Genomic DNA, 21,820 nt, shown 5'->3' with positions numbered 1-21,820 from the left:
GCTGATGCATTTGAAGAAGCCCTTCCTGTTGTCCTTGACATCCCTTGCCAAATTCAATTCCAATGGGGCCTTAGCCTTCCTTGCCGCTTCTCTACATAACTGACTGCATTCCTGTAATTCTCCCACGTAGCCTGTCCCCTCTGCCACATTCTGTGTACTTTCTTCTTCTGTCTGATCTTGGCCAAGAGCTCCTTGCTCACCCATGCAGGTCTCCTGCCCCTTTTGGTGCACTTCTTACTCATAGTAGTGTGCTGAAGTTTCTGTAAATATTTTTTGGTTGCAGCAAAGTTTATTACCATATTAATAGAGTGCTAAGACTTTTTTAATTCTTAAGTGACAGACAACACTTTATTCCTTTCTCAGAAATGAATGTTGTTCCTATTCTTTGTCTCAGATTCCAAAAGTAATGAGTTAGAATCAGCAAATATCAAAAAAAAAAAAAAAAAAGCCCAAGAGAAACAAACAAAAAACAATGAACCCACAAAACCGAAACCAAAGCCCTCAAATCCTCACTGAAGATGGACCATACAGTTTGCATGCAAGAGTCTTGCCTTCAAACATCTGGCCTTTGACCTAATAATATGAGTGCTGTCAAATGAAGAAGCTGTTATTTCATTTACCTCACTTTCTTTTGGAGAATGACTTCTTAAGAGTAGATTTGTAATATGGTTCCTCTTTTTTAAAGGTGCCTAGGGTGAATTGGTCTTTAGATGCCATTCTCACTACAAGAAAAAATATTTTTCTTCTTTTTCAGTATTCTTATTGATCTTGCTTCATTTTGATCAGATACTAGCTACAACTAGTGCTTGTTGCAGTTTAGTAGAAGTTGTAGCCAGCTCCAAATTGAAATAATGAAGGATGAGCTCCCCTCCACAACTATAAAGATAATTAACTTGATAGGAATTCCTGAGCCCTGTGATATCTTCCTTTTGTATGATTGCAAATATACCTCCCTCTTTGTGGGCATTCAGGTATGACAATTCCTAATCCAGCATTTGTGCTCCTGTTTCATGTTAACATGTTCCTATCAGGACACGTATTGAATGAGTGTGTGGATGTGACTGGATTGGGATAGTACTTTTCCTTTTAGCCTCTTCCATTCTGTGAATGACATGGAAGAAGATGTATGAAATCAGGGAATTTGTTCCATCGTTGAGTCTTTCGTGCACCTTTTTCCTTTGTGGTTCCTGCCTTCTGGCCGCCTTCTACAGTGATACATACCTAAGGAAAATAATGGCATTGTAGGGAATGTGACTGGAGCCCAGGACAGCCTCACCAGGAAGAAGAGGCAGTTGCCGGGTGAATCACAAGACGTAAAAAGTATTGTGGGATTAACTAAGCCTGTCTGGTACCGTTGCAAACCAGAAATGCTAATCACTATGGGAGCAAGAGGTCAGTCTGGGAAGTATATGGGAAATAGCAAGCAGGAAAAGGAAAGGGAATTACTACTGAAGACTCCTTCAGAAATGCTGAGTGTCCAGTAGGTCTATTGCAACAAGACATAGCATGGCCTAACCAAGCTAGGATGTTTTAGTATAGGAGTGGAATTTGGAACAGAGATTGCTGCTGTTACAATACTAAACTTCAAAAAAAGTAGAGGAAGAACATGCATGTAGTGTTTGTAGGTCTCTGAGCTGTTGGGTGGGTAGCATGGTAGTCCCACTGAAATTATTGGCTGCCATGTGTTGGCTTCAGTGATGGAAAATTTCTTGTATGCAATCTTTGAGATTGTATACAAAAGTTGCTATTTTTAAACCCAAGTTAGAAATACAGCACACCTCCCATTTTGTTTTAACTCTGGAACATCTAAAAGGAAGAAAATTGTCAGGAAGAGAATTCATCAGTATCCTGGAGAAGGCACAGTTAGGAACTGAGTAATAGGTGTATCATTTTATGTTATGTCTTCCATTAATTTCTCAATGTTCATCCTATGCGAAACTCTTTGAAGTGTTATCTTGTTTGATATTTTACCTCTGACTGCTGTTTAAATCCCATTCTATTTTATTGACATATTATTTTCAAGAGGTACATGTATTAGATTTATTGTATACCCTAGTACAACAAACAAATAAGGTCATTTTCTTTCCTGCAGAACTGTTTTCTTAAGAAAGCAAACAGTTGCTAACTAAGCAGTGGTATTAGACCAGATGTGGCAATACACATGAATATTTGTATCACTCAAATTGTTAACTTTGATGTTAACAATTTCATGTTTCCTGCTGCTTCAACTATTTTTGAATATAAGGGTAGGTTTTTTCAAAGACTTTGAAAATAATGGTCATTATGGATCTAACTTGCCTAGACCATTCGAAAATCTGTCTTGCTTTAGTGTTCCATATATAAGCCTCTGAATACCTCTGAAAATCTGGCTTATAGTTTCTGAGTGCTAGAAAAATAAAGTAGATAATCTACTCATCTGTATTATTTGTGAGAATCAATAAAGTGAGAGATTTGGGAGGGAAAACATCATTTTCTAAATTATTTATATTATGTAGTTAATTGTAGAGAGGTATGATGAAAAATTTGGTTGAATATTGGTTCTTTTATATTGTTTCTTTGACTTCTGAAATAAATTTGAAGTCTTGTGCCTCTGTCTGAAAATATTCCAGGAGCTCCTAATGCAGAAATAAAACTGCTATCTTAACCAGAAGCATAAGGTCCAAAATGACTGTGAAAAATGAAAATCAGGGAAGAAAGTTAATGTATTTGTTTTAGAAAGTTGGAGGAGGAAAGGTTAATAAAGCCACTCAACTTTGGTCTCATGAAGCTCCCTGTTATCAGTGTACAGATACATCAGCTCCTCCAGATAATTTGGATTCTCTGAATCACTTAAGCTCTTGTTCTGAACCTCTTTGTGAAGACTGCAGTATCTTTCTGTTGATTATGAGATTTGCCTCTGAATTTAGACATTTAGTTAGCTAGCTTTTAATTGAGTGATACAAATACCCTTTGCTGTCATGACCTCGAAAACATGATTTGGAAGACAGAGGTAGTCTGAGAGGAAATAAATTGAGAGCTACTCTACCGCTACAGAAATTCAGAATTTCATTATAGAATAAGTGCGAGGAATAGGTGTTTAAAAAAATAAATAAATTCTTAGGGTGTCAAGTGCAATGGTGTTAAGCTTTTCTTGGAATGTTTTGCCTTGACAGTTCATTAGTGTTTTTTTATTGCTCTAATTTTGGCAGAAACCCAGACACTGTGATATTACGTCTGCATGGATAATAAAGATTCCATTTATTACTGTTAAAATAAAAAGCTATCAGTGTAATTTAAATGGATCTATATTGATAAGTGCAGTTCTTGGTCTCTGAAACTGCTTGGTAGATCCATGTCAACCCTCTCATTAAGTGTTTACAGAAGTGTGCCTTTTATGTATCATGCAGTGTTGCTTCCAGAAGGTATCTGTTACTCTAAAATTGTGCTGCAGTGTAAATGGATCCTCTCCAGAAAGTTTTGTGGGGACCATAGGTGTTTCTTCTAGTTTTGGTCACAACCGACAAAATGGTCGCTTGTCAGTATATTGCTGGATGATCACATCAGAGAGGAATGCCACTGCGGGGGGTGGGAAGGGATAGTCACTAACTAGCAATGACAGAAGTGTGGGAATTTCAGCAATTGAAGAGAAATAGCCTAATCTTGTATCATCTTTTCTTGTATACTATTTTAAGAATTGAAGTACTAGTCCATAAACATGGTAAGTTACATAAAAATCTTCCTGGAATACTAAATATTGTTTTTCCTCTCTTTTTCTCTTTCAACAAAAAAAGTAAATTACATTGGCTGTCTCAGTGGATTTATAACGAAGAGAAATTAATAGCTAGATAGGTCCTTGTGTAGTATTCACAGTATGATGATTTCTAGGAAATGAGATTAAGCAGTTAAAGCATCCAAAAAGGCACTATTTCTTTCTGAGACTTGCTCTTATATTTAATTATGTATTCTTATCCTTACCACTGAGCATGTCATGCATCTTCAGCCTTAAACTCTATCGCATGGAAGATTATTTCATGGTTGATGAAATTAAGAGACAGATAATTTCTGGTTATAGGAAGGTGGTGATGTTCGCTGTAATGTGTAAGCTGAGGAGACTGGTCTAATGATGACCCAAGAGGCAGTAATAATGATGATGCATTACAGCTGGTATTTTCAAGCATCATTTGTAGACCCTGCCTCTCACCTTGGCAGCACTGTCAGGCTGAAGGGGAAAGCTCTAAAAGCACTGTTGGAAACGACAGTCAGAGTGCAGTCCAAAAGTAGGACGAGTTGGTGTAGCTGTGCTTCAAGATCGGCTTGTTTTGGGACACTCAGCAGATCAGCTGTGGCAAAAAGCCACTGAGAGGCTGAGCGGGCCCTTAGAGGCCAGAGCAATTCCCTATACTCTTCCCAATCCAAGTATTTTCAGAAGTATTTTGGAGATACCCAGGCTAACTGCTGTCACATTTCTAGACTATGCTGTAGGACAAACACAAAAATCTTTGCGCCTTTTCAGAAGAATTTTGTTGGGGATTTAGGATTTTCTCTGTGTTAGGATCCCTGTCCTGTCCCCCATGTACAGCAGGACCTGAGTGCCTGAGGACCTTCCCAGCATCCCCAGGATGGGAAAGGCTGTTACTCTCATTTGTGCATTTAAGGAACATCACAAACTGTGGAGGATGACTTGCCTATGGCCAGGTAAAAAGGTCAGTGCTTATTCTGCAGCTTATGTGGAAGAGAAGGTGCTGAGGCTGAGGCCTTACAACTGTGGAGTGCATTTGGTGTCTGGATTTGGTGATTCTCAGGCTGTGCTACTGGAGTCCTCTGTTCTTACAGGCTTTGCCCAGGAAAGCGGTGAGCTGAGTTGCTACAGTGGATGTTGCAGAGAAATTTATCTTGTTTTGCAGCTGAGATGCTTGTTTTCCTTTAGGCATAATAAATGTTATTTACTTTTGATAAAAGTTGTCTAGAATTGTAAGGTTTGAAGTTTTTTCTGAGTGTGATACTTTTATATAAAATATGGAAAGGAAGAGTAACTATCACAGGTAGGTCTTGGAACAGTATGTGCTTCTAGAGTAGAGAAGTTAATAAAGATGGGGAAAAATAGTAGTGAAAAGGAACAATCAAATCAAAATCCTACTTTTTGAAGGTGGAAAGGGTTCTCTGTGATGGCTGGGAGATAACAGTGGCTTACTACCTGGTGGGTAGGACTGTAAATAGGTGCAATTATTGCAGTTATTCAGAAGAACAAGGTGTTTGCAGAAACTCTGGAATCCTTTCATTTGGTCACAAGAAGAAACAGCAGCATGATATGAAGGGGACTGGATATATACCATGTGTAAAAACAGGCAAAATTAAGTTTTGCAGAATACCTTGCGTAGTCTCTGCCCCCAGCCATTTTTATCTGCATCTGAGAAAAATGATCAGAGAGGGGAAATTGGCAGCTGTTTTTTTTTTTTTTTTTTTTTTTTTTTTTTTTTTTTTTTTTCCAGTACCTTATCATGATAGTTCTGAGAGAATGTAGATCAGAGATGGGGAAGGGCTGGTATCTCTGCCAAGTTTGGCAGTGACAGAGAGAGGGCTTTAAGAACAATCAGCTACAACAATTCATTTAAATGCAGTTGCCACTGGACCCCAAGGTTTTGCTTTCTCTAGTTTATATGAATATCTGTTTAATCTGCTGTTTTCCTGACTTCCCTTCAATTCTGCATCTCTTGCTTAATAGCACGTTGCTAGGTTTACTGTGGAGACTTAATAGAGATTTTAAGGCTTTGTTTTCAGCAGGTTTGCAAAGAAGTATCACACTGCAATGACACTTTCTTATCTTGATAATTAGTTAAAAAGATAAGCTGTACTATCCAGGAAATGCATGATTGTTTTTTCACTTGTTTTCAAGGCCAAGTCATGTATATGTGAGGTGTACATGACTGCCATCCTATGAAGCAGGAATGTTTAATGCAACTTTTCGCATCTTAGGCCTAGAAGGTTGTGTGTGGCTTGTGTTTTAATGCTTTTTTTGTAGGTGTTTTAGCTTTTGTTCGGGAGGTTGGGGGTTTTAAGCTATATTGGTGCTATGGAGGTTCAGGAAAAGCTGTATGTTCAAAGCTTTGCTAGGATTGTGTTAATACCAGTGAGTATGGGCTCCACAGAGGTACAGTGTTGGGTACATATGATTGTAGATAGATGTAAGAGGATACGTAGCATGGAAAAGCTGCTACAGGTGAGTATTATAAATTTCCACAGGCCTGAACTCTCTTTCATTATTAATAAAACCAGCAAACTGGTTGCTCCCTAGACTTTCAGGGAAGGGGAGGAAGTCCCAACAGTCATCCCTGCTGTGGTTTGTGCCACTGCTCCCTGCAGTTGAATGCAGAAATGCTGCGTGTGCAGCTGCAGTGCCTGGCCAGGAAGTGACGCTGGTCTGCGATCAGCGGTGGGCAGTCAGGCAGGACGTTCGGATCACAAAGGAACATTGTCGCTTGCCTTTTTGTTCTTCATCTTTCGTTGTTTAAGACTGCCCTGGCACTTTATCAGCCGGTGTCATTTTCCAGAGTACTGTGCAATCTCTGGTTGTAATTTAATATCAAAGAAATGAGAAATACAAACGATTTTATAGTGATCACGAGACAAAACATGTTTATTCAGGTGAGGAATTTTGCCCCAATAAAGGTGTAAAATATACCAGTGAGGTGGATGATAATAATCTATTCACTATCAAACAACTGAGCTGAAAGTGAGTCTCTGTTTACACTTTGTTTTCATATTGCTGAATTGGCTCATAATTTTCCTACCTTGTACTCATTAGCACATTGAGCCAAGGTAGTATACTCTTTGATAGTTAACTATACTTTGGAATACAGTTGTATATAATGTTCCTTGGAAAAACCCATTTGAAGAAGGGACTTCCCCATTCTTAATTTACAGTGAAAATCATTATTTTTTTTTCATTTACAATTACTATTTACCAGTAGACACTACTCTTCTGTTAGCAGAGAACACATATTTTTAAGGATTTTCGTTTTACATCTTTGCAGTTGCTTCATTTTTAAGTTGGAATGGATGTAAAAATCATTGAGTGAAAAGAAACCTCTGTGTTTTATAATGATCCTTGGCTTCATGTTAAAAACGTGGCTCACACACTAAGCAATTCATCTTCGGTTCATTTTATCATTAACATGATCATATTTATATGGCATTAATAGAGCAGGACTAAATTGATAGTCTTGCTTCAGTTTTAAGGTACTGCAGTCATTTTACAATGCATTTCTAAAGTGGAAGTCAGACATATACAAACATCCTAATTTCAGCTCCAACTTGTGATCTAATGGCATTATCTATAGTAAGGTTACCATGCCCTTCTCAGCTTTGCCTGGTATGTGATTTTTTTCCCCTTTCCCCTTTAGGTTGCATAGGAATCTGACCCACAAAGTAATATGACTTGCTGTCTTCATTATCAAGCAAGTCAGATAACTGCCTGGTGGAGCACGCAAATTTTGTTGGGAGATGAACAAAAACTTAAAGGTGAAATGTCTTGCCCAGGAATGTTCTGGCAGAGCAGAATTTAGGCATCAGGTGTGAACAATAGTAGAAAATGAACGGGAAGGAACTGGTTAGTGCACCTCTTGCCTTGAGACAGGACAAAACATTATGAGATGGTAAGTATGACTGCCTCCCTTTTACAGGTGAGCAGCTGCCGCATAGACTAGACACTGGCTTGTCTAGAGTTACAAAGAGGTAGTCTTAGAGAGAGCAAAGGTTTTTCTATGTTTTGAAGTAATGTCTTAACCCCTGGTATCTCGATTCCTGACCTTGATCCGTATAATAAATGGTATTTTACTTATGAGGCTCTTGCGCTCTATTTCCATAAAGTATTTCCCTCTTTTATTCCTCTGGTAAAATACTGTTTATCAGCAAGTATTGCAGGCCTGAAAACCAATATCACAGGTTGCTCTGTTTGTCCTGACTAGTGTTGCAGGTAAAGAATGGTCCAGGTAGTTACTGGAGGGAGGAAAGTATGGTAGCAACCAAGATCTGAAATGCAGCTGATTAAAGGCTATCCTTGTTTTACAGATCTGATGAGCATGGCTTTCTAAGAGGAAGACAGTCTAGATGTTAACCTATGTTACATCTGTCGACCTTGTAAAATAGGCACCAATGCTTGTAGTCTACTCTGCATTGCTTTGTGGTTGCTGAAGGGAAGGCTCAGACAGGCTCTGCCAAGGTGTGGGTTGCCCCAGCTGGACTGCTTCAAGCTACAGTGCTGGCTGCCTTGGGCCTAGGCTGGGCTGCTGAGGCCACTGCTCTGCAGCGAGGGCCTTCTGCCGCCTCACACACATGCATTCTCCAACGGCCTGTGCTTGGTATCCTAGGCAGGATTCATCTCATAACCTTGCAGGAATCCTGTAGGGAAATGCTTCCGAAGGAGGACAGTGTTTCCTCATTATTAACATAATCAGCACTTACTTACTCAGATGAGAGGCTCTATTGTAACAAACGTTAAGAAGATTTCAGCAGAAATATTGTCAACTTGAAAAGCAGTAGGAAGAGCTGATTGCTTAGTGGCAATAACTACCTGTGGCATGAACTATTTGCACTGTGCTTAAGTTGTCAGAACTCAAAAAAGAATGGAAAGTTACTTGTGTCCTACAGCAAGTATAGCCTTTTCAACCTTGCAGGGAAGGAGGTAGGATCACACACAAGGAACAAGATTTAATTGAACAAAACTAGAATGAGATACGCCCACCTAATGCATATGGAGTTTCTGCTGCTTTACTTTGAAATCTTACTAAAGTAGAAAATGCACACATTTTTAATAGAAGCTGGAAAATGGAACTGCTTTGTTTTACTGTTACTACTAGCCTTACAGCAAACATAGTTATGTATATGGCATATGTATGCCCTGGGAATTAGACTGGGCTCTGAAGTGAGCCCGTGACAGCAAAGAAATTCCAGGCTGACAATGCCATTAATTAGTTAGAGTGTACCTGGCAGGCTTGTAGTCATTCTGCATTGTGCCACAGTTTTGTCAGCAATCACGTTAGGAAAGCTGAGATCAATTTACAACTAGTCGTAGAGACTGACAAGCAGCAAGCAGCGTGAGAAGCCACAGTGGCAGTTCAGTGAGTGTCATGCTGCTTTCTGAGTCCTTCTGGTGCCAACAGGGTTATGGGGACACAGTGCTGCCTCTGCTAGAGTGTAGCTGTCTGCTTATGGCTGTCCTGCCTTTAAAGGTTATAGGGGAGTTTTTGCTAGAGCAGCAGTATTGACTTCCTATCCTTGACTCTTCCTCATGTGGTGCAAGATGCCGTGAAAGCTGCTGTATTTGCAGAAGAAACTGAATGTCATGCAAATGCCCCATGTATACACATGCTTGGTTCTCAAAGGTGTGCACGTGTATCTTTGCCTGGAGTTACTACTCAGTGACACTGAGTTATGAAGCTCGGCGGAACTGTGTGCGTGTGTATCTGGTATGTGTAAAACAGAGCACATACTTGTATGTCTTCTAGGATTTGTCCATAACTGGTTTGTAAGGTACTGTATAAATATACAGGGTATTACGGTTTTGCAGAGAGCTGATTTGACTGAGAGCTGGTAATGTAAGACAGAGTAACAGCAAAGTCATTCTTTGAAAAGGTTGTTAGCTTCCTACATGTGTGCTTTGTAATCAGTTGGGGTGAAGAGCTTAGAAAATTATCCCTAGGTCTGAGAGATGATTTAAGAAACTATAATATTGGAGAATTTTAAATCTGTATAATAAAGAAATGATTTTGATGAACATGCTTGAAATGATTCTGAGATACTTGTGGAAATGTTCAGTAATGTTTTTCTCAGCGAGAGATAGCAATGTAATAATGTAGTACAAGAAGATTTTCAAGTTGTTTTTAGATGCTAATATACCTTAGCTTAGTGCCTGGAAAACAAAACTAAACAGTTAGCTCATATTTTCTGACATGACTAGTACTGTACTGGTAACCACAACATCCCATTAACTGCTTGGCTAAACTAGAGTATTTCCTAGAGAGGAAAGTTTTAAATGCATAAATGTTTTCCTTAACTGTGGAAAAACACAAAGGTGTCTGTAAAGAGAATGAATGCCTTGAACTTACAGACAGAAATTGAAGGTATATACCTTAAGGTTAAGGCAGCCAGTGTTGTCCAGGTGTAGGGCTTGCATGAGAATTTTACAAACCACCTCGTAGATGAAGCAGTCCAGCCTTCTCAGGGTGCTGCTGCTGCTTCTCTCAGGAGGATCTAGAAATCTGTTCCCTTTCCACTTCTGTTTGAGAACATAACCTTTTCTGGGTTAAATTGTCAGTCTTTGGATGCTGATTCAGTAAACTGGTTACAGATTTGTTCCAGAACACAGAAAGATGTATATTGAAGGATGGACAGTCAAGGGATCCTGCGCTTTGGTGGATTACATGACTAATAGTATCACTCATTGAAACTTTAATCTCCTGTTTTGAAACTGGAATAAAAGCAAAGGAACAAGAAGCTTACTCTAATGACTCATTTATTTGTAATTCCCCTTACAGCATTGAGAGAATGCTGTACAAAATTATGTATGTCACTATAGTTCAGTTTTTTTGAGCAGAAAAGTGCATGCCCTGAGGTTAAATGGAGCTTGTTATTGAAAAGAGATATTTTTAGTATTACAACTTTGGAGAAGAATTTGTGCTGTGATAAGCTATGATTTTTCTTTTATTATTTTTCTTAATCTTTGACTTGTGTGACAAAATGGAGCATACTTCTTAAAATACTGCAGATGCTTTTGCAGCAGTAATGCCTGAGACAAAACAAAAGCAGGTAAAATACTGCCGTAGAAGGCAAGGACGTAAGAGAGGGTGTCTCAGAAGCCAGAAGGAGTGCTTATAGGACGTAATAGCTGCATATGTTTAATACATCTAAAACATAGACCAGGAAAGTCTTCTCAGTTCCATTCTTGCAGTAATGAGCCTGATGTCTCAATCTTGGTTCCTCCTCATCCACAGAGAGACTAAAGATAGGCTGGAACAAATGAGCAAGGCTCAGGAGGCTAGTTCAGGAGCCTGGGCTAAGCAGGACAGAAGAGAAAAAAAAAATGAGCCAACAGGCTTCAGCTGACAAGGTGGAAGTGGCTCAGGAGAGAGAACTTCTAGATAGCATTGAAATGTGAAGCCTGGTCGCTTTGGAGCTTTTCGAGTTAATCCACTCTAGTCTGTCTTCTCCCCCCCCCCTTTTTTTTTCTTTTTCCCCTTAATTTAAAATCTAGCTTTATACAGGATTTACCTGGTTAAAGAATGCTGGCTTTTTCAATGTTCTCAGCTGGAGAGAAAAAGGCATGTTTTTATTTTCCTCTTCATTTAATGACAGAATGACAAATGTTCTAAGCTGGGGACTTAGGGGGGCGCGCAGGGGAAACTGCAGAATTGCCTTCTTTGTGCTGCTAAGGAGCTGCTGGAGGGTGGCAGAACTGGGTTCTCATTGTATGTTGAGAAACATTTACCAAAAATTCTTTTTATGTAAAAAATAAATAAACAGTTTATAGGCACATGAATTGTTTTCTACTGAGTTTACTGTTTGAACTCAAGTCTTACGTGTAAGGCCCTGCTGATTCAACGAACTCAAAAGGCTGCCTGTGAAAGTTCACTGAACTGTAAAAGTTTGCTGCTGTTGAATGTGAGCGATAGGGCTCAGCCATGTGACTGCGTTACCGGGGCTCACTCGGGTCTGTGTGATGAAAGAGAGCGCGAATAAATGCTTTACATGGGAGTAACATGATTACCAAAGTTTGGCTGACACATGGCAACTCGTGAAGCTTTGTTTTTGTATAACGTGGCCACGTGTGACCCTTAGTAAAGAAAAACGCCAAGACAATTAGCTTTGAGGTTTTTACTTTTGCTTTTTCCTTGCTGCCTGCGTCTTGCTGGTGTGGAGGGGACTGAAGGAGCTGCTGGTGAGGGGCAGTGACTGGGCAGCGAGCACCCTGCCTTGCAGGCAGCACAGTGGGCAGACCTGCCCCTCTCGCCCCGGCAGCCCCCTCGTGTTTCCTTTCTGCTGCGTCGGAACAGATTATTTCCTGTAATCCAGTTTAAATTAATTCCTGTTTCTGTTTAGCTGAGCTCTCGTATATGCTTTGGAATGAACTTTGAGCCAGTCACACAGCTCTGTAGGGAAGGTCTGTCCTCTGAGACGGCAATTACACGTTTTATTTGCTTCAGCAAAATCTTTGAATACCTCTCCGAACAAAACTCCGATAAGCATTCTTGCAGTAAAGTGAGCTGAAACCACTCAGATACCTCCTCCACTCATATTTTCTGAAGGTGTAAAATAAATCTTGTAAAGATTAACAGGGTAATAAAACCAGACTGCTTACTTCCCAGTATCTTTATAGCAAATTCTGTGGTAGCTGTAGTATTCGATGTTACATGCCTCGGCATGTAACAGGGCCTGAAATAATGCAGAAATGAGTCTTCAGTTGTTTGCTCTGAAAGTTTCTCATCGTGAAGTTTACTAGTTGCAGTTACTGGCACTCACTATCTGCTTTTTCTTCAACAATTCTTCTAATCTGACATCATGTTGTTAGAGAATCAGCCTCTTCTAATTTATGCATAATATATTCAATAATACTTAGCATTGCTTAAAAAACCCCGAATTCTTAAATAAGTCATTGAAATGTTTCCGACCTATGGGGGGGAGAGAGCTATTTATCTCATTTTTAAAAAAATATTTTAAATATTTTTATGGAGGTAAGTCCTCTAATGACCTCTATAGTTATTGCTATGTTATTAGCTATTACTAAAAGGTCTTTTGAATATCGTGTTAATATTTTTGCATAATAGAAAACTTTTCTCAAAGTTTCAATGAATTCATACCTTAGAGAAGACACAGAACAAGATTAGCAAGTCTTGCAGAGCATTATTTTAGTTTTAAAGAGTTAACACTTTTAATTGTGGTTAAGAATTATTTTATAGAAACCACAATTTAAAAGTTCTTAAAAATAAGATTCAAATTAGGCTTAAAATTAATTTGACAGAGATCAAATAAGTATATCATCAATAAAAAAGATTGCCTGAAATGATTTGTCAGATGCAAAAGAAGACATTATTGCAAGTTCATTAAAAACATAGTTAACTTTAAAATTATCCTACAAAATGTTGATAAATGAGGAGGTTAGAAAGTAATGTTGTATTAAATATTGTTTTTCTGAAATGGATCTGTGCCATTTGCTTGGTGGGGGGGGAATGGTTTTGTTGCTTAAGTTTTCCTAGTCTGTCTGAGGCTTTTCTTGACCAGCCTTGTCAAGTGGCTAAGATCCCTCTTTTAGATATGTTCCCCCTCTCCTGGTTGCAAAATAGCATTCTTTCCCACTCTGTGATAACTTTTCCTCCTTTTCCTCCTTTTGCAGTTGACCATTGTGGTATTTTTCTTCTTGCAGTTTGGGAAATTCTTAAGGTCTTAAGATCTAAGCCTTTCTAGTCATTGAGTCTGAAGTTCCTCATAAACATTAATTGATCCTTTTGACTTCACTACAAAGAGAGAATATTTTGCAAGTCAGCAAGTCACCATCCTTCAACAGTGAACAGCCAGACTCCTCCTAAAACCAGAGAGTTGATCACAGTACCGCCCAGCATTTCGAAGCAATCGGTGCTTATCACGACTGTTACGATGCCCAGTGCCACAAGTGATTAAAAAGATGTGGGAGGAGAAAAATCCCGTGATTCTAGATGCTCTCATTCTCTCTTCCCCCTCTCTTGGAATGGCGCCTTGGCGAGGTGTCGCCATAGTGGTGCATGGCTCTGTGCCACGTTCGCCGGGCTGCGCAGCTTATGGATGTCCATCTGTAGCGCTGCCCTGGCTTGCACTGCCCTGCAGCCGTCTTGTCTCCCTCCTAAAGCTGGGGCGTCAGCAGTGGTATGCCTCGTTTCTGAATTAATTAGCCTTTCTGCGTCTGGGCTTGGGTGGTTAGTAGAATTTATGAATTAATAATTTTGTGATTTCTGGGGAGGAAATAAGGTGGTAAGTTGGTTGTCTGGCAGGTTTTTTTATTATTGTTTTGGGGCAAGATTTAATTACTGAGTGGATGGCCTTAAAAGCATTGTTGTTAGGTCAGTACTGGATCATTATGATTGGTTTTGGAATTAACTTCTTCCTTCTGGCTCTCTTCCTTTTTCTCTCTCAAAAGAGGAAAAGCCTTCTTTGATTTGTCTTCCTCTATGTGTGTGTGGGGAGGGGCTTTTTTTTTAAATACTTATTACACTAGCATCCAGTGTCTGCTTTTTGAGAGCAGCAAGAACAGAGTGAAACAAGTGGGGTTTTGGTTGTTTCTAGCCTGGAAGGCTTTGTGGGTGATAGCAGAGGAACTGAGTTGTGGCCCCCAAAGGTTGGTTACTACTATCCAAGGTTTCTCTTTGCCACCACTCGTAGGTCGTGTGCGCAGGAGTGTGGACGTAGACCCTTCGACTCTGGGATCCCGCTTTCGGATTGTTTCTAGACGGCAGAAGTGGGTGCATGCATAGGATGACAAAGCCCACATCACTGCTTCGTGCCTGAAGACCAGATACATGCCTATTTGTAATACATAATACAAAGCTAATGAAATAATAGTGAGGAACTGTGAGGTGATAGGATATATGTTTATGTTACAGTTTATTTTGGAAAGTGTACATCTCTTTCAAGTTCTTGTATGGCTATCTCAGATTCTAAAGTTTTTTGCTTTTTTTGTTGTTTTTTAACTGTTACACATGGCATTGTTTAGACCTTTCGTTTTCACAACCAAGTGGTTGTGAAAGAGTGCTACAAGAAATGTATCAAGTAGGCTTTCAGTTAATGTGATCTCACTATGAATTTCTTCCGTAAGTCCAGTTACTAGCTGTTTGCTCTCTTTAACAATAAAAGAAAATACCTTGCATTAGAGTCCTTCAGAGTAAAATCGGACCTTCTAAGCATGGATGGACTGTGTAGCTTCTTTGCTGGGAATGGTCTTACCTTCATCAAGGCTGCATACTGAATCCGCAAAAGTAAATGATGATTGACCCGTATTTGTTCAAGTTTGGGTAATGTCTCTCTCTCTCTCTCTCTCTCTCTCTCTCTTATTTTTTTTTTTCCCTGCCAGCCAGCTGACCTGAGATGAACTTGTCTGTCTCCACATGGGAATATTTTGTGGAGAGACAGACCTTTAACATAGCAGTATTATTCTTTTCTAGATTGGGCCTTTATTGCCAAAATGTTTCAGGGAAGAATAAACACAGGAACCTACCCACCCCCGCTCCTTAAAATCAGAAAAGAAAAGGAAATCTCGTCTGAAAAAAGAAAATGCTGGATAGCAAGAAAAGCATAATCCTCCTGACTGGGTAGGACTGGGGTTATAAGTAGCCTTGCTTGGCTCCCTGTACTTTTAGGAAAAATCGGTATAGATTTGTATATTGTGTGCCAAGCTGTTAGAGCTTATTAAGTAATCATGCTGACAGGTTAAAAAATAACCAGGAAATATATCAGGAAATTACTGAACACAGCAATGCTTAAACTTGCTTTTCTGTCTTTGACTGTCTTTTTGAGGCAGGAGTCCTGCTTTTTCAGGTTCACTGTTCAAAATGTAAGCTGAAGCTGTTGCATTTTTGCTAGGGGTTGTGAACCTTGCTTGGGAATGGCAGCATTAGATTGAAGTGGTTTTTCACTGGCTTATGCTACATTTTCCATATGGCCCAGATTGTCCTTCCATTTTTGGCTTTTAAACAAGCAGTGCCATTGAGTAGTGCTTCAGAGAAGCTTGAAAACCACATGGACCTTGAACTAACTGAATAAAAAAGCACAAAGTAAAAGTCTAGGAGTTGTAAAATCACTCAAAATTAGACTGTCTTCCTTGAGGTATTTCTTTGTTTTTCCTGTCTGGTACCTGTTGTAGCTGTCAATACTTAAATGACCCTTAGTTGACTTCTATTATTTGTTTAAAGGTTGTTTTTGCATATTTTCTATACTGATATAAACAGAGGAAGTTGCTGAATAAGTTTGCAGGAATTATATTGTGATACATATCCCTCCTTTTTTTTTTTTTTTTTTTTTTTTTTTCCTCCCTTTTCCTTTTCCTTAAGCTTATGACTGAAGTTATGTGACTGTTTGGGGTGTGAATAACTTGCAGACCTTGCAAAGCAGTGGCAAGTCAAATGTATGCTAATGTTTCCTAAGCAGATATCTTTTAGGTCTAAACATAGTAAGCTATGGTATATAATACAGTACATGACTCTAAGGACAGACACTGTTTATATAATACAGTGTATCAATTTTATAAGAGATCTGGGCATTTCAGCAAAGTAGGTAAGCACATGCCTAAATCCAAATACTCAGGTTGTTCCTGTGCTTTAGCATAGAGTTACACGTTCAAGTGACTTTTAAATCAAGATTTAGAGAATTTTGAGTCTTTTTTTTTTCTTTGAAAAGAATGTGTGTGACGAGAGGCTGCGCTGTGCTATATGAATTTTTAGATTTATCCTTGTTATTTTAGTAAGTAATCTGTATTTGGGAACAGAATTTTTGCTGTGCAGTTATGTCAATCGAAACATTAAAAATCCTAAATCTTATTTAACAATAGTTAAATTTTGTCATTGTGCAATTTTGTTTCTGGGCAGTTGAAGAGAAACCATTTGTTCTTTTAAGTGGTAGAAGCCATCCGGACTTGTCTGTAACTTTCATCTGAGAAGAAAAGGTGGGTCATGGGAGCTGCAGTGGAGTTTTTCTAGTGATAGTTTGACATCAGGAAGTTCTCAAATAGTGCCTGAAATGTGTTTCTATCTATGCTGGGTTGTTGATGATGTCAAGATAGTATATAACCAGAGTTCTTCCTTCATGTTCTTTATCAGAGGATATTGTGGGGTTTCAGAGCAGAGCTGTGGACAGTTGTGAATTTGTACAAAGTTTTTTTTTTTTTTTTTTTTTTTTTGTCTCAGTGAAACTATTTCTGAGGCACAACATAAACTCTGGGAAAACTGGGCATCCTGGAGTTTTCCCAGGATAACTTCAAAGGAGATAAACTCTATATGCTTCTGTCTTTTAGAATTATGGTCTGGTAGGATGAGAAAACTCTGGGTGACTTTTGGCGAGTCTGGAAAAGACATTCTTAGGAGGCTGAGAACTTTCTCTGTTTTGGCTGTACAGATGGCTGGTTTGTAGTAGAATGTTTTCTCTTGAACATTTGTGTCTTGAGCAGTTCCATAAATGTACTGCAGGTATTCACAAATTTACAGAATTGGTGGTATTCAGCCTTATCCCATTTACTACGTCTACAGTGTTAGGTGTGACAGAGCTATGCTGCCTCATAAATGCCTACATGTAGTTTGGCTACTTCGAAACATTTAAGGGTTTTTTTATTATTATTATTTGCTACATGTATGTGGCTGTTGGCTTTGCTCTTTCTCCTCTGAACTGTTAATGTCTCATTGTGTAAATCAGCTGTATGAAGAAGGAGAGTTGCGCTCTGCTATCAGAAAACTTGATCGGTGCTACCATCTTGCAGGGACTTACACGGTAGACACGACATGCCAAAGATGTCCTCAGGGCAGTGCTGCAGGGCAAATAGTAGCTTTTAATGACTTTATTCTGGTGGTGAGTCATGCTGTGCATTGCTGAATCTTGGATACTTTATTAAAGCAACCATTTATGAGGCACTTGGCCATGCTCACCCAGATCTCAGCCAGCCAAAGATGAAGGGCTATAGCTGTTTTATTAACCACTTAACATTCAAAACCAATTGCTTTTGACTGTCAGCTAACTGGCTAAGATCTTTTGCACAGATGTCTCTCCCAAGTACGTCTTCTCCAGTGGCCAAGAATTTTGAAGTGCTCTGTGAATTTTGACACAAAAAGTTGCAGGCATTTCTGTTTGCAAAGATGTGAAGGTATGATGTCAATACTGTCCTGTTTCTTAATTGAGAAATTATTTTCTATAGTTCTAGTTTTTCAGCAAACAGAAGACTTCAGGATTTATTGACCAGCTAGATGACCATTATAAAAAGAATACAGAAAAATAACTAGAATGAAAATTCTCAGTAGAGAATGAGAGGTGTACTTTTGGGTGGTAACTTTTTTTGGGGGGAAAAGTTTCTTTTAAAGACTTCAGGAAAAAAACTTTTATGATAAAGTTAAATGTTTACAGGATACCTCTCTGTGGCATGTCAAGCATATTACAAAGTGATCTAATAACAGGTAAAGAGCTTTTGAGGTAAGAGCTCTGTCTTAGCAATGCTAAAGTTTGTAAGAATGAAGAAAATCAATTTCTGTAGTCATCAGAGGATAAAATGAATAATGTCTGTCTTAAGTAATCATTCTCATTTTGTTTCATCAGGCATAGCAGGCATAGCGCTAATTAAATGCATTTTTAGAAAGTCATGATTCTCTTATTCTCATAAACTTTTGTTCCTTGTAACACTAGCTATGTACTTGAGTTGATTATAGTAGAGCAAGAATAGCCACAGTAATGGTAATCATATCTTGTATTTAAACCCAGTAGTACTTAATGACAGAAATCTTGTATTTATTAGGTCTACTTGCTGAAGATTTAATTCATAAAACAATTTCTAATATATTTACCCAGTAAAGTATGACAACTTGAAATATACAGTTGCAAAATAAAATTTTTTTCACCCCCATCTCTTTCTGGTTATTCTGTGCTGATTTACTGATTCATTATTACAGAAGTCAATAGGAATAAATTTTTTGAAATGCCTGTCTTGCAAATCTAAAAGATTGTAGAAGAGAGAGAAGTAGGCTCAGTAGAGATTGTGGAAAATTAAGCATGTGCATAGGCTGTGGATTGGAAAGCTGAAGGTCCAAGCCTTTCTGATAATACAAGTGAGATAGAAAAATACCATATAAAAGCAAAAAGTGAAAGACTTAATTGTTTTGCATTGCAAAACATGAATATGGATAGTATTAACTTTACTTCTAGTTCTAGCTGCAGGAAAGCTTTGGTGTGTCCCGAGAAGGTTTGAGTAACTATGTCCTAATTAGATGAACTTTTTTCTCTATTATTTTGTCTTCCCAGAAAGCAAGCAGTAGCCTTAAAGTTGTAAAAATCATTGCTTAAGCAGGGGAAAGGAAAGACTCAGAGAGATGTGCAGATTTAATATACATTAAAAGATGGAGTTTTTGAAAAGGGAGGTAGGGTGGATTGACAGTATTAAACTTGCTCTAATCCTTTGATTAGGTTTACTTTGATGTTTGAAGTTAGCAATACTGTCTTTAGGATGAGCAGACTTCTTTTAAAGAGATTAACTTACATGATGTGTGCTAATATTGAAAATTGATTCTGTGCAGGATTCATGTATTTGTTGACATATTAATTCTGACAGCTCTAAACAAAAAAAAAACTAACCAACTAAAAAGGTTCTCAGCCATTTTTAAAAATCCAAAGACTTTGATGTGACTTCCTTGATGATTGGCTATGCAGCATGCATAAGGAGAACCACTCTGAGAAAAAGAGATGTTTTCAACGCTAACAAGAGGGTTAAATAAAAAAAACTCTAAACCCAGGCTACACACCGTTACTAAATTGGCCAAATGTAGGCCTAGCCACCCACAATCACAGCCAAGTTTTAAATTCCTTAAATTAAAAAAAATAAAAGTTTACAATGGGAGTGCTGATGTACAACAAACTGAACAGTTCTTCTGTGGTGAGTGATAGATGGTAAAACAAGACTGTAGAGCTTTCTTTGAGATAGAGCTGAATTAGCCAAAAAATGCTTCCTCTTGCTTCTGTGGCACTGGACTGCACAGATCCTGCTCTTTTAGGTTTTAGGCTTCTTTTTTTTTTTTTTTTTTTTTTTTAATGTACTATTTTAATTTAAGAATGCATGCTGATATTCAGCTGGTTACAAGTGTCTAATTATTATGATTATATGCATGCATACTTCATCACTTTTTTTCTAATGAAGCTGGCAGTGCAAGAGAAGCTTGGCATTTTACCTACTGTTTAATTTGCTTGTTTTTATGCTTAGTGTAACAGCTTGAGTGAGCACTGAGGTGAGACTTTGATAAATAACAAGGGGAGGAGCACACACAGAAACATGATCCCAAGTGGTCATTGCACATATCTAGAAAAACCTTCTGCACACAGGTATTAGGAAGGCCAAAAAATGAGAAGAAATTAACGACTAACTCCTGTTTTGTGAGCAGATACAGCTGTTGACACATGCACCTTATTTATTTATTTTTTTCCTTTGAGAAGTAATTTGTCTTTGGATAAATACAATTTACTTTCTGTTACTATGATTCTGCGATTGCTGCAGTTGCCTGGCCTGTGCTTAGCTGCAGTTAGTTCTTACTGGGCACAGCAGTTCCTGGCTTGTGCTGCCTCTGCCTGCGCACTGATACTTGAAGTTGTCATCGGTTATTGTCTTCACACGCTGCCCCTTCTGTCTTACCTATTTCTGGGAGTAAACAGAGTAAGGGAAGGTGGAATTACTCCTTGTGGAAGATCTGGCCTGAGGCCTCTCAATTGGGCTGTTGTAGTTTGCTTTGAGAGAGGGATTGGGACCAGTTCTCTTAAGAGAATTGCTTAGAGCAAGTGTGTGTGTGTGTGTGTGTGTGTGTGTGAGAGAGACAGAGAGAGAGAGAGAGAGAGAGAGAGAGAGAGAGAGAGAGAGAGAGAGAAAGCAGGGTGGGGAGAGCAGAGGATATTTAACACTTGAATCTTTCTGATTCTGGAGAATTAGTTACGTTCTTCTAACTCCCAGGTCTCACCACCTCTGCATCACCTATGAGAGCAATTGGTGAGTGGAAGTAAACAGCCACCTGTCACCCTTCTCAGCCTTACGTGTTGCAAACCAAAGTCTTCATCTGCTTGAGGAACACCAAAGGTCTGCCTGCACACAGAGGTGGGAGGTGGATGGAAGAGCTCCATGGGGTAATTTGCTGTTGGCTCACGACAATGACTCCTTGGTTCTCCAGTGGCTCCTCTGCAAGAGAGAGCTGAGTTCAGTATGTTGCCTGGTCCAGTTGAACTAAAGATGTCAGCCCCAGTGGCTGTTGCTGCCTCAGTTCTTCCATAGGCAGTGGTTGCCCAGCAGCCCCCACATCTGGACAGCTCTGCTGCCAATCACATCATGTAATCTTGGTACAAGTTTCACGCTTCACTGCTTGAATAATTGCATATATTTTAAGGTTTACATAGAATAATTTATTGGAGGCCACCACTGTGTTCGCTTTGGCAGCTTATTTCTCATGTTGACATCAGACAACATGTAAAGCCTGAGTGGCAGAAAATCTGGTGTCTGTCCTAGTCCTGTAGCCAGCTTGACCTAGTGGATAAATTGTCATCAGTGTGAAATGAGACTATGCTAGAAGCAGCTCAGGCTAGAATGGCAGTTAGACTTGTCTCTGTTCCCCACACTCCCTGCTGCTGTTGCTCCTTCTACAGGGAGCCGTGCTGCATGGTCCTGGTTAATTGGCCTCCTCTTCCTCCTTCTCCCAGCCTATGTGGACTATGACCTGGAAATTGTGGCCCTGCTGATTCTGGTCCCATTTGATACTGAAAGGTCAGCACTGCCTGGTGTTAGCGCAGTCAGGGAGGACTTCTCAGTGTGAAATGATGGAACTCAAGAGCTGAAATTTTTGATGTGGAAGGGTAAAGATCTGCATACGCTGAGATTGCAGGATGATGCATAACTCTCTGGGTTATCTCAAAATTTAGCTAAATTGTTTCCAGCCTGAATTATTACAAGACAGAATTCTATACAGACTAATTTATGTTACGAAGAAGCAGAGTTAATTATCTTCTGTAGCATTTGTGGGGTTCCATGTAGGCTGCTTCTAGGACCAGCAGTAAATATTTTTGTAGGCTGCTTGAGTATTCCTATACTGGGCTACACTAAAAA

At 39.1% G+C, this 21,820-nt stretch overlaps 1 protein-coding gene across 5 annotated transcripts in view; it reads left to right on the top strand.

Annotated features, from left to right (window-relative positions):
• CARMIL1 (capping protein regulator and myosin 1 linker 1) overlaps positions 1-21,820 on the top strand; it is a 194,039-nt gene that overhangs the window by 28,984 nt on the left and 143,235 nt on the right. Inside the window, exon 1 of one of the 5 annotated variants that reach the window (XM_062569895.1) lies at positions 20,770-20,850. The exons of the other annotated variants lie outside the window; for them this stretch is intronic. Within the exon in view, the coding sequence (XP_062425879.1) occupies positions 20,833-20,850 (18 nt within the window). The 5' untranslated portion in view covers positions 20,770-20,832. Of the gene's footprint in view, positions 1-20,769; positions 20,851-21,820 lie in introns of those variants that run through there. 5 annotated transcript variants of the gene reach the window in all.

Source organism: Rhea pennata, chromosome 2 (assembly GCF_028389875.1).
Source record: "Rhea pennata isolate bPtePen1 chromosome 2, bPtePen1.pri, whole genome shotgun sequence".
Classification (NCBI taxonomy): Eukaryota; Metazoa; Chordata; class Aves; order Rheiformes; family Rheidae; genus Rhea; species Rhea pennata.
Note: the sequence above shows the minus strand (reverse complement) of the source record. Positions and strands in the feature narration are given on the sequence as shown.